Source organism: Pteropus medius, unplaced genomic scaffold, assembly GCF_902729225.1.
Source record: "Pteropus medius unplaced genomic scaffold, Ma_sr-lr_union100, whole genome shotgun sequence".
In the NCBI taxonomy this organism is placed as follows: domain Eukaryota; kingdom Metazoa; phylum Chordata; class Mammalia; order Chiroptera; family Pteropodidae; genus Pteropus; species Pteropus medius.
In genome coordinates, this window is record NW_024342473.1 from 18,431,787 (window position 1) to 18,444,351 (window position 12,565).

At 41.6% G+C, this 12,565-nt stretch overlaps 1 protein-coding gene across 2 annotated transcripts in view; it reads right to left on the reverse strand.

Moving 5' to 3' along the window:
* Positions 1-494: 494 nt before the first annotated feature.
* The window catches only part of AQP9 (aquaporin 9), a 35,416-nt gene continuing 23,345 nt past the window's right edge, over positions 495-12,565 (reverse strand). The window contains exons 3-6 of one of the 2 annotated variants that reach the window (XM_039865479.1): positions 9,980-10,117; positions 8,753-8,871; positions 7,307-7,524; positions 495-1,488 (exon numbers count right to left, since the gene is read on the reverse strand). In XM_039865479.1, coding sequence (XP_039721413.1) covers positions 1,320-1,488; positions 7,307-7,524; positions 8,753-8,871; positions 9,980-10,117 — 644 coding nt within the window. In that variant the 3' untranslated portion in view covers positions 495-1,319. The remainder of the gene's footprint in view (positions 1,489-7,306; positions 7,525-8,752; positions 8,872-9,979; positions 10,118-12,565) is intronic. The other variant, XM_039865480.1, reaches the window with a different exon arrangement.

Sequence of the window (12,565 nt, forward strand, 5' to 3'; positions counted from 1 at the left end):
ATCAAATCGCTACCTCTTCCCTTTATTAATGCTTCAGTAACCATGGTAATAAAACCAGACAGTGAAGGTCTTTGTATCTTAAGATCCAAGAGAATTATGTCCAGTGTACATATGTCCATTATGTACACATTATGACAGCTGCCAATCCCACTTCTTATGGCCAGCCAGGAAGGGCTGGTCAAGAGTCTCAGCCAGATATTAATCTTCTGAAAGGTGTAGGATACATGTGTTCAACTTTCTACATGATCTTAGGAGACACACTTAAATTCCCTGAGATTTTGTTTCCTTATCTGAAAAATGAGCAGCATAGTATATACCTCAGACAGTCACTCTGAGGATTAAATTAGATATTATGTGAAAGTGTTTTGTGAATTGTAAAGCCCAATAGGTATATTATCTTTCCAGGGACTTCCCATTCTAAAGGTTATACTAGACCAGGAGCCAATGGCTTTCAGTTTTGGCTTATAGGGCATGTATAGAATAATGAATGAGTGTAGTCACTAACTTGTCAAATATCTGGCCTCAAGTAGGCAATTAGGAAAATACATTAGAGCTAAAAATACAGAGTGATGTATTTTTCACAACTGAGGTTATGATTGTATTGTAAGTTATTATATACTAAAGACCAGGAAATTAACTGATGTCCTCTAAAAATGCAAAGACCAAAGGATTAATCTAATAAATGATTTCCATTTTTTAAAAAATTCCATTTGGTGTCCCAAATTTTATTTTGTTTCCTGAGGTTTCTGAATGCCACAATGTCCTCCTGAGCTTTCCAGCTGCATTTTGCTGCATCCGACACCCCTAGGTTTGGAGAATGTCAATACTGGTACAATTATATTAACACAGTTAACCCATTAGTTCGCTAATGGGTTACTGTGTTAACATGGACATGTTAACTGAAACCACTGTTTTGTCTTTTAATTTAGTTTTGGTTGATATTCAGAACATAACCTTAGTGGGTTTGAAAATAAGGGTTTTGGTGATACTATTTCATATAGGCAATGCAGTTGAAATCATCCAAATAAGTTCATGGTCAAGGATCCAAGTGAATAGTGCTTATCCAGTAATAACAATTCCCATCAAAGGATTAAATTAACAGGGCAAGAGAGAAGGCTTTTTCATTCAGGAGACAGGCCATGCTATTCTGGAAAATGGGAGAGAAGAGGTCAGTGTTTTCAAAACTTCACTCAGGTGCTTCTTCCAATTAAGTGTTCCACAAACACAGCTAATCTTGTGAAAATGCAGATACCTGAATGCCATCTTTCCTGAAGAGAACGCCGGCTCAGCCAATTATAAACCCAGAACTGAGCATGCTACTACATTATCACACTAAGTTCACATTTCTCTGGTTTGTCCTCAGGTGGTTCTGCCTCGAGGTCTGGGTCTGGGTGGTGAATTTCAATGATAAGAACATAGACAAGGCCTCCGATGGCAGCGCCAACCAAAGGGCCCACTACAGGTATCCACCAGAAGTTTTTTCCAGTTCTGAAATCAAACAAGAAATTAGTGATATATCACTTGGCCTTCCTCCTGGTATTACTGCTAGTTATTCACTAACCAGCTAGTCTTTCTCATGCTTATGGCTCCCTTTTAACTAGGCAAGAGCTAAGTATAAGAGAACTCACTATAACTTGGCAATCAGCATCCTAGATTTTCCAATACACCCCATGTCACATGATCCATTTCATTGTCCTATTAGTACTTTTGAGAGACTATGTCCCATTTATTTTCCTTTCAGAAAATATTGTCCCTGAACCCACGATCAAAATTGAGAGAATCTAGGGGAAGTTCAGGCTGATTATTCAGGAACTGCCTTTCCCTCATCCTGAAAAAATGAGTCCTGAGGATTGTGAATGGTAAAATGTGGAGAGATTCCTAACATCATTGGTCTGGGAGGGCAATCGAAAAATAAACGATCAGGAAATGTTTGCTAACAAATAAGTGAATTAAAAAATCAAATGTAGAATATGAGTTACCTACTAAATATAATTTAACTCATTACTTATTTTTTGAGGTCACAGCTCAAAGTTACTCTCTGAAAAGGCTATCGTGCTGTGATTCTCAATCCCCTCCAGAAATCCTCAATGTCAAAGGTATAATTCTGAGAGAAAGCAACTACTTTTGTGAATTGTCACCATCTTTTTTGGAGACAAGAAATCCATTTAAATAAGTCAGTAGAAAGGGCCATTCATTCTCAAAAGCAAGCAAAATGTACAATATACTGTTTGAAGATATATACATTTGAGACAAACTTCTTAAAGCAGGGTTATGGTGAACCTGAAAAAAATTCAAGGCACAGCGGAGGAAGCAGGGGGAAAAGGAGGGGCGCACTGGTATGCACGAGGATTCCACAGTGTTCTGTTTAAGGGAAGGCCTCATGGCGTGCTTTTTACTGTTATGCTTAATAACTACACGCATGTTCCATAGGGCCTTTTGTTTTGTATCAAATTTTGATAAGAAAAAAAATAAGAAAGGATAAAAAAAAGAAATAAGCACAAAACAAGAGGACCGTCCTAGGATTCATGAGACCTAGTTCTAATCTCAGGATTGTCTAGGTCTGTGGGCAAGTCTCCCCCTCTCTGAGCTTCGTTCTTCCTTCTGCATGGTGGTCTCTTTCACTTGGATCATCCAAGCACTCAAAGAGCCTAGATACAGGCTTGAGGGAAGAGCACTGAGATTGAACATAGCATCCACTAGATGTCACTCTGACTACATGGGAGAGAGGACCCCGCCTTCTGTTCTTGCAGCGCCCTTTCCCACACCCCCAAATCTAGATAGAAGTGTCTATGAGAGGCACATGGGCTTTAAAGAGCTAAGAGCCTCCTCTTCAAGAAGCACATGAAGTAAGCATAAGCCACATTGTTTGGCCCACCATGTCCTTTCTTCCATCACCATTTTGTGGTGTTATCTTTCACTGCCATTTATCAGATTAGGGTCCAAGATATCTGCCAGGACACAGGTTCTCCTTTCCCTGGATGAACCCGTCCTCCTTCCATCAGAGATAAATATCTTGTGCCAGGGTCACAAGTCATCAAAGAAGGAACTCAGATGTGGCTCCCTGCCTGGCCCAGTCTTACGTGTACACAGGGTCATTTGCACGCTATGATTTGGGGGATGCCAGGAAAATGTCTGTATTAATTGCTTGAAGTACCATCATCAGGAATTCATTCCTTTGGGTAAACTTTTAAAAAATTAGCACTACCCTTGAGATCCATCATCTATTAAGTCATTAACATCTTTTTTAATAATTAAAAAAAATGTTCAATTATAGTTGGCATACCACATTATATTAGCTTCAGGTGTACAACATAGTGAATGGACATCTGTATAACTCACAGTGTGAGTACCTCGATATAACTAGTATGCCCCTGGTAACTTACATAGTTATTACAATATTATTGACTATCTTCCTTATGCTATACTTTTTATATCTCCATGACTATTTTGTAACTACCAATTTATACTTAATTCTTTCCCCCTTTTTCACCTGCCCTCTCAACCTCCCTCTCATCTGGTAACCCTCAAAATGTTCTCTGTATCTATGAGTTTGTATGTTTGTTTCTGTTGTTATTTTGTTCTTTAGATTCCACATGTATGTGGAATCATATGGCATTTATCTTTCTCTGACTTACACTCAGCACAATACCCTCTAGGTCTATCATAAAATATCTTTTTCCATCCCTTTACTTTCAGTCTGTATGTGTCTTTTAAGCTGAAATGAGTCTCTTGTAGTCAGCATATTTAAGGGTCTTATTTTCTTATACATTCAGCCACCCTATCTTTTAATTGGAGTACTTAATCTACTTACATTCAAAGTATTCTTTGATAGATATGTAGTTATTGCCATTTTACTTATTACTCATATTTTTCATCTTTTTTTATCCATTCAGCAATGCTATCCTTTGATTTGAGCATTTAATTCTTTTTCATTTGAAGTACTTGTTAATAGATATGTTATTATTGCCTTTCTTTATTCATATTTTTGGTACATTTTTTTTTCTTCTTAAAGAAGTCCCTCCAATGTTTCCTATAATACTGGCTTGCTTAGTGGTAATGAACTCCTTTAGCTCTTCCTTCTCTGAGAAGCTCCTGATCTATCCCTTTGATTCTAAATGATAGCTTTGCTGAGTAATCTTGGTTGTAGGTCCTGGGTTTCCATCACTTTGAATATTTTGTGCCAAGCCCTTCTGGCCTGTGAAGTTTCTGTTGAGAAATCAGGTGAGTCTTACGGGTGTTCCCTTGTAGGTAACTAATTGCTTTTCTCTTGCTGCTTTTAAGATTCTCTCTTTGTATGTAATCTTTGGCATTTTAATTATGATGTGTCTTGGTGTGGGCCTCTTTGAGTTCATTTTGTTTGGCACTCTCTGAACTTCCTGCGGTTGTATGTCTATTTCTTTCACCAGATTAGAGAAGTTTTCCATCATTATTTCTTCAAATAGGTTTTCAATTTCTTGCCCTCTCTCTTCTTCTGGTACCCCTATGATGTCAATGTCGTTATGCTTGATGTTGTCCCAGAGGCTCCTTAAACTATCTATTTTTTTTTGGATTCTTTTTTCTCGTTGCCATTCTGATTGGGTGTCCTCTATATTGGTGATTTGATCCTCCGCTTCATCCACTCTATTGATTCCCTCTGATGTACTCTTCATTTCAGATATCGTATCCTTCATTTCTGACTGGTTCCCTATTATGTTTTCCATATCCATTTTTATGTTTTCCATTTCTTTGTTAAAGTTCTCATTGAGTTCATCTATTCTTCCTCTAAGTTAATTGAGCATCCTTATAACCAGTGTTTTGAACTCTGCATTTGATAGATTTATTGTCTCCATTTTGATGAGTTCTTTTTCTGGAGCTTTGTTCTGTTCTTTCTTGTGGGACATACTTCTCTTTGTCTCCTCATTTTGGCTGCCTCCCTGTGTCTGTTTCTATGTATTAGGTAGGACTTCTAAGTCTCCTGGTCTTAGTAGAGTAGCTTTATGTAGTAGGTGTCCTGTGGGGCCCAGTGGCATAGTCCTAGGAGGCGTCCAGCTGAGGGCCAAGTTCAGCCACAGCCTGTGTACCTCCAGGGCCACCTGGTAAAAGTCACCAAGCAATCCACAGATGGCTACCACCTATGCTGGGCTTATAGGTGCCTCGAGAGGCCAAGCTAAAAACTGAGGCAGGCTGCCGCTAGTGCGGGGCTTGGGGTTGCTCAGCAAAAAGTACAGAGCATGCCAAAGCCAGATGTTGCTGCTTTGGGTTTTGTGAGCCTTTGAGAGATTTTAGGAAAGTCCGCAGCAAGAGCCAAGACAGGACATTTATATGGAATAAACCAGTGAAAGTGGCTTGGGTTGGCCCATAAGTTGGGGGAGGCAGAGTCTCGGGGAATTACCTGGGTGGAGACCTGTGTTATCCAGGTTGATGGCGAGTCAGATATGGTGGTGCCTGCATCCGTCTGCAGGCTGGGAGTGGGGAGGGCTCAACGAAGGAACAATGCATTCTGCAAACACTTCTGTCCAGGAGAAAGCTGCCCTTCCAACCCTCGCGCTGAAGCTCAACAACTCAGTGCCTCCCTGGACGTCCCTGGCACTCCTCGAGCAGCTGCCCCAGCACTGGAGCTCAGAGTGAGTGAGTCCGTCAGCAAGTAAGTCTGCACACAGCCCTTTAAGAGGAATGTCTGTGACTTCCGCAGCCCTCTGTATCACTCAGCCGCAGTCTCCACGGGTTTCCATAGCCAGAGGTTGTGAGGACTTTTGGGACACTTTGGAGACCTGCTGTCCCTCAAAAGATTTCTTGAGAACTTTTTGGTTGAAGATTATCAGCCAGCCTACCTCTTCCCTAACTGGTTTCTGCCCCCTCTACTCTCTCCTTTTTAATCCATTTAATATAAAGATATCAGATAAATTTTGCTAAATTGAAGTTCTAAACATGCCAAACTTCTACCCTAAATCCTTTACTGCTTCCCATAACCTACAGAACAGGGAGCAGCACAAATCCAAAATTTTCATTCTGGGAGTCTAGGACCGACCTCTATGATCATCAATTCCCCTTTCCGGCCTTCTTCATGTGCCTTACAGCTAGACCGGGTTACTTATTGTTTTAGCATTCTGCCTGATTGACATATTCTTTCTGTCCTCCATTTAAGCATGTTCAGATACGACAAAATGCCTGTAGCTCTACCTTCCATAATTCCTAAAATTGGAGCTGCAAAACTTCTCTCAACTCCTGGAATTAGTCAAATCTTCTTCGTGGCACTTGTTAGCTTGAACCTTGTGTAAGTGCCTGTGCTAACCCCCTGTGAAACAGAACGTAACACCATAAAAGGGAGCAACTGGGCCTTACCATAATTAGTACGGGGCCTTGAATTAGAGATCGGGTATTCAGTCTCTTGGATGGATGAATAAAGGAGAAGACCCTGATGCTAACGAGGAATATTGAGCTCAGAGTTTGGTGTTAGGTGATTCAGCATTCTCCCACAGACATTGTCTCCTACCATGTACTTAGCAAAGCAAAGAAAGAACAGGCAAGATCTCTACCTGTTTTAGAACCACCATCACTCATAGACCTTTGAGTGAATCACCAAGAAGGGCTCAAAGGGAGGCCAGATCACCTTGGGGCATCTTTGTTCTAGGGGTCTGTGTGCAGCTAACATAGGTGACTTGCTGATGTAAGCAGTGATCTCTTAGAGTGAAGCTCAAGAACGTGGGATTGAAGGAAACTCATGAACTAATTCTGGGCTCTAGGAATGAGATTATCTGTAGGATTCATTTTGATTCTCCATTGGAAGAATACAAAGGATCTTTTCCTGCTGGGGACATTTTGTTCAACCCTCTCATGTTCTGGTGGTGATCATTCTGGAACAGAGCTCCTTAACTGTGGCACTCTCGATATTTTTGGCCAAATAATACTTTGTTGTGGGGGTCTGTGCTGGTATTGTAGAATTCTTAACAGTATCTTCATATCCTAGCCTCCTGGCGTCTACTGACTAGATGCCAGTGACGGCTTCTTCCTCCACTCCCTCCAGTTGTAACAACCAAAAATGTCTCCAGATGTTGCCAAATGTCCTTGAGGGTAAAACTGCCTCTGATTGAAAACCACTGTTCTAGAAAATTCATTGTATTCTTAGTTCCCTTCCTTTGTGTCTGTCACACACACACCGCCCCACCATAGCACAAATCACCAGTGAAACATTCCACGTTCATGACCAGGATTTGCACTTGACCTCCACCCTCCCATCTGTATTCTCCTGGATCCCAACTCAGAGCACAGCTCTCCCTGATAAAACACAGCATAAATCTTTTCTTTCCCCACCACCATCGTTACTTACGTGAAGACCTCAAACCCCCATCCTGCTAAAGCAGTGAAAAGTCTGGGACTCAGGTCTCGAGCTGGGTTCATGGCACAGCCACTGTTCAGTCCCAAAGAGGAGGAAATGACAATAATCAGGAGGCCGATGACAATGGGCTCTAGGCCTTTGGGAACTCCCAAGTTTCTGGAGTCAAAGATGGCAAAGACCAACATGAGGAGGAACATGGTGGCCACGACCTGGGGAAGGAGAAATCGTACAAGAGGTTTAGCTTATATTCGGCCCACTTGTCCACCTCAAAATTCACCCCCTCTCGTAATAACTAACATACATTGGGTGAGCACACCATGCCAGATGCTCTTCTCGCATCGATTCTAGACGTGGGTGCTAATATTACTCTCTTTTACAGATTAGTCAGTGGCAGTTAAGTGTGGACCCAGAGTTCAGCTCTAGAGCCTATCTTCACAACATTATCCTGCTAAACAGAAACCTAGCTAAACAGAGAAACACAGACTTCAGGCTGGAAGAATGAATGAAGAAGCTCATTCAAATTTGCGAGACAAACTATGCAATACATCAATGGGCAAATGCTCAAAGGAAATAAACAGAAAATTCATAAAAGAAAAGTAAAGTTAAGAAACAAGCAAGTGGAAAAAAACTGATTTGTAATGGAAACTGCAAACAATACCAAATATTAGAGAAACGATACCAGTTTTCTCAGGCTTTTCTAGTAGAACTAAACATGTACCACATTTTGGAAAAGAAATGCAGCAGTAATTTAGAAATATGCATTTTTAAAAAACTCCACCAAAGTAATCATTCAATTTGACCCCATTGGATATTTGAGAACCATACCATGTAAATAATTTAAAATATGGAAAAATCATAAAGTAAATATGCTCACTTAACCATTAAAGTCAACCCTTGCACAACATGGGTTTGAACTGCATGGGTCTATTCAAATGCAGATTGGATACAGCTTGTTTAAATGTCAATAAGCCAGAGACACTTTGCACTTTGAGTTACTTTGAGGGTTTAGATGAACCTGTGCACATGAGCAGACACAGAGGATCTGTGATAGCCTAAAGCTCAACTACCACACTTCACAGTCCTCGAATTGAGATCACAATGTCTTTTCTTGTGGCCTACACATTTAGATCATGTGCACAAAAGAGATATAACAGTGAGGCAGACCCCATTTGCCCCTGCAGGAGTTGAAATGTCCTGTCATCCACTCTTCCAGACTTCAACTGATGTGAATAATTTAAAGAGGAAGCAGCAAACTCTTTTAACGGTATCAACTTTGACAAAGGCAAAAATTTGTTAAGAAAGCTTGGGTGATGCCCAGTGATCTCTGACTTTGGAAACACGGCCTTTCCTTTCTGATAGGTCTATGCTGCTCCCATGCAGTCCCATTAAGAAATCATGTCTTTTCACCAAAGTCAGGCCTTCTGAATGTACACTTACTTGGTCTGCAAATGCGTTCTCCAGAGACAGGTATGGAGAGGGGTATGTTGCAAAAATCTGCGCTGTTGCATTCTCTCCCACGATGAGCAGTTTTCCACCAGCAAAGGACATGAGTCCATCTGTGGAAGACAACTTTGGCACATTAGTGTTCTCTGGGCAGGAATGAGGAAGGCTTATGGCAGCTCTTGTGCTAACCAACTGCAGTCAAACACTCAGGTTCAGTTTGGCAGATCGATATTGTTTGCCTTTCTTCACTTTAAAGTACGGTAGTTTAAGAAATGCCCGGAAGTCACAGGATTGTAGGTCAAGGATAGAAAGCCCTGGCTGCCCTTCACGGTTCACTCTGAACTTGAGCCGACTCCTTAGCTTGTGGGTCCTGGAAACCAATCTTTTTTTGCGAGAAATTGTTAGAATTTTTGAGGTTGACCAAAAGCCAAAGTGGAACTTGAGACCTACTCTAGGCAGAATTCACAATTCCCAGAGTGTTCTCAGTAACCGCTGATACCAGTCCACGATTTGGGGCATTGTGGAACAGTGAGTTTGCCCTCAAGACAGCAGTCACCACACAGCCAGCACTGACCCCAGGTCTCTCCTACTACAGGTTCAGTTCCCTCATTTTTCCAGGAGGAAATCGAGACCAGTAAGGTCAAGTGACTTATTTAAGTCACATACGTACTTAATTAGTTCACAAAGAACTAGAATCTGGGTCTTCGATCATCAGTATTGTGTCTGTCCCCCAAGACTGTTGCAGAACAGAAGCCCTGGCTGTTGGGGATTGGGGAGCAGTTCCTCACTGAGCCCATTTCTCGGCTGTGCCCCTTCCTCAAAGACTTCACTCCAGATTTCTTCTTTAAATACTTACTTCTCATACCCTTCGCCACCAGTCAACACCTCCTCTCCCAGCCAAATCAGAGAAAGTCATAGAGAAGCCACTAGCCTATTACTTATTTTGTGCACATTCACATTGTAGTACTGGTTGGGCTTAAATATAGGCTTCCTTTAAATTCTTTCCCCTTTTAAGTTGTGACCATTTTCATTAAGAGGCTTCATGAATTTGCCCTAATGATAGTTTTGGCCCCACTATATAGAACCGGAAACTCTTACACTCTCTTGACAATTGTCGCAGCTTCCTGTTCTTGCCTTATCTCATCTCTTCCTACCAAGTAATTCTGACTTTCAAATTATGTCCAGCTTTCTCTAACCTCTGGACCCAGGGGTCTTACTCACCATAGTAAATACCGAAGAGGGTTGCTGCCCCTACAAAGGCACCTAAGAACTGGGCTCCCACATAAAAAGGTAATTTGAACCATTTCATTCGTCCAAAAAGACACATTGCAAAAGACACAGCTGGATTGATGTGGCCACCTGCAATGAAGATAAGATTAGGAATGTCACAGGGCAGGGCAGGAAGAATTATTATGAAAAAAAAACCCTTATCTAGAGACCTTGGGTAGAACTCAGCTTCCTTCCTTCCTTCCTTCCTTCCTTCTTCCTTCCTTCCTTCTTCCTTCCTTCCCCTTCCTTCCTCCTCCCTCCCTCCTCCCTCCCTCCTCCCTCCTCCTCTCTCTCCTCTCTCTCTATCATCTACTGGGTTCTAACTATGAAGCAATAATCTCAAAGCAATTGATGTAAACTGTTAACTTGAACATATTTTTTAAAAAGTCAATACACTTATAAGGTTTAAATCTATATCTAGCAATTCCTCAGTCCACGTCCAGAGGATATAACAGCGATCTTCGCACTGAAGAGACATCTCTTTAAGGAAAAATGACCCTTGGTTGGTGGACTGTGCCTCTTATTGAAGTAAGGGGCTCAGTTTATTTTGAGGTGATCACAGTGTCTGAGGGGATTCTCTATAGTTCCTCTGCATGAATAATATATTTCTCTTACACACAGAAATGTAGCAACATTTCTGTCACCCCAACCTACATTATGGCTAGAGAAATCGGCCTTCTTGATTCTCATCTAGACAGAAGATCAGGTGGAGAGTTTGCTCTGTACTAAGTCACTAATATCATCAGCTGGCTTTGCTAGTAACAACACTTATTGAAAACTTGCTGGATGCTATCATAGGAGTATTACACACAGTTGATCTTCATAAGATCTCAGTGAGATGAATACTACTTCAGTTAACTGGTGAGGAAACTGAGGCACAGAACTAAAGTAAGTTTGTTAAGGTCATATGGTTAAAGTAGTGGAACTAGAATTCAAATCCAGGTTTATCTGAACTCTAGATCCTATGTTCTAAACCACTTACAGAGTTTTACCAAGTTTATAAAGCTTCTCTGCTGTACTGGGCAGGAAAAAAATTTTTTCAAAAATCATCTTTGAGTATTTGGCTCACTTCTTAGGGACAAATGATATTCCTTTGAAGACTATAGGTGAGATTTTATGTAGAGGGGAGATTAGAGTTACTGTCAATATGACCGCATTGAAATGTGGATTTCTGGATTGTAGAAATAGCTGTAAATCAATGAGTGATGATGATGATGGTGATGACACTTTACATCTGACCCTCCACAGAACTTATAGGTGAGTTTGTATTTGGAAGCTCCCTGCTCTGAAGAAAACTATGCTTTTCCCGAGTCTCTAAACCAAAGTGGATTTGCAGCAGGGAGGAATTCTGGCTGCTGGCAAAACCACAAAGGTCCTTTCTACACCTGCCTCTGCCACTTAGGGGCTAATAAGAGCAAGAAAATGCAAATATTAAAAGCACGGTTTTCCTGAAGAATTATATCAACTGTCTTGCTTTACTTTTAAATCCAATAGAGTCATAATTCTGGAGACTAGCAGCACAGCCTACTAGAAAAACTAGAAACAGGGCTTAGGAGGAGGGAACACACAGGGCAGTGGGAAGTTCCTGAAGCCGGCCCTGTTCTCCTCCTCCCACAGGCTGGTTAGGTAGCTGCCACCTAGCCAGGCGGGAAGGACCCATTGTGAAAGGACAAGGGGACATAAGAAATCACCTCCAGTCAAAAAAAGTACCTTCCCTCAGATGAGTCCATGAATGGGAGTTATTTAGCAAGCTCCTCTTCCAAAATAAAACTTCCCATAGGTAGGTTTATGCTTTTTCACTTCTCATAACCACCCAGAGGCAGGTACTATTAGTCACTCTGGACTTCCTATGGTAAAAGGCACTTAGTAGGTGTTTAAGATATGAAAGTTGAAGAACTAAATAGTCAGAGGCCTTTATCTAGATAGCTCGGACTACAATGATCTATAGAGAGGGAAAGTTGTTTGGTGGTCAGAGAGGATGTGTCTGGGAGGGAGCTTTGCTAAGCAATGAGGCAAATTTCTCCTTGCAGAGATGAGTGGCCACTCTGGCTTACCCGAAGGACAAGGCGAGCAGTGTAGTAGAAAGAACATAAGTGCTAGAGCCAGAGAGTGCTGCACTAAAGTCTGGTCCTGCCACTTTGTTGTGATGATCAGATTATTCACACAAAGAGCCCCGAGGGGCAGCTGGAGCTCATGAGATCTGAGATGAAAAAACTTAGGTGAACAGGCTGAACTCTTTCACGGTTCTGCTCTAGACAAGTCCCCTCCTCCCCACCACCCACAGACAATTCTAATCTTAATGCCTTGTCATTAAGCAAATCAATTTTGCTTTTTCACTGAATTTATATTACTTATAGACTGCTACATCAGAAACAACCACCATAGCCTAGGTACAAGCAGGCAGTGTAATGCTCGGTGGGGGACACTGCATAATGAGGGCCTTATGGGTTCTGACTGGCCCGACTGGGTTGCCAGAACTGGCATGTTCACAAGGGAAGCAGTAAGGTAATGTTTTATGTTTCAAAACTGGAATGTCGC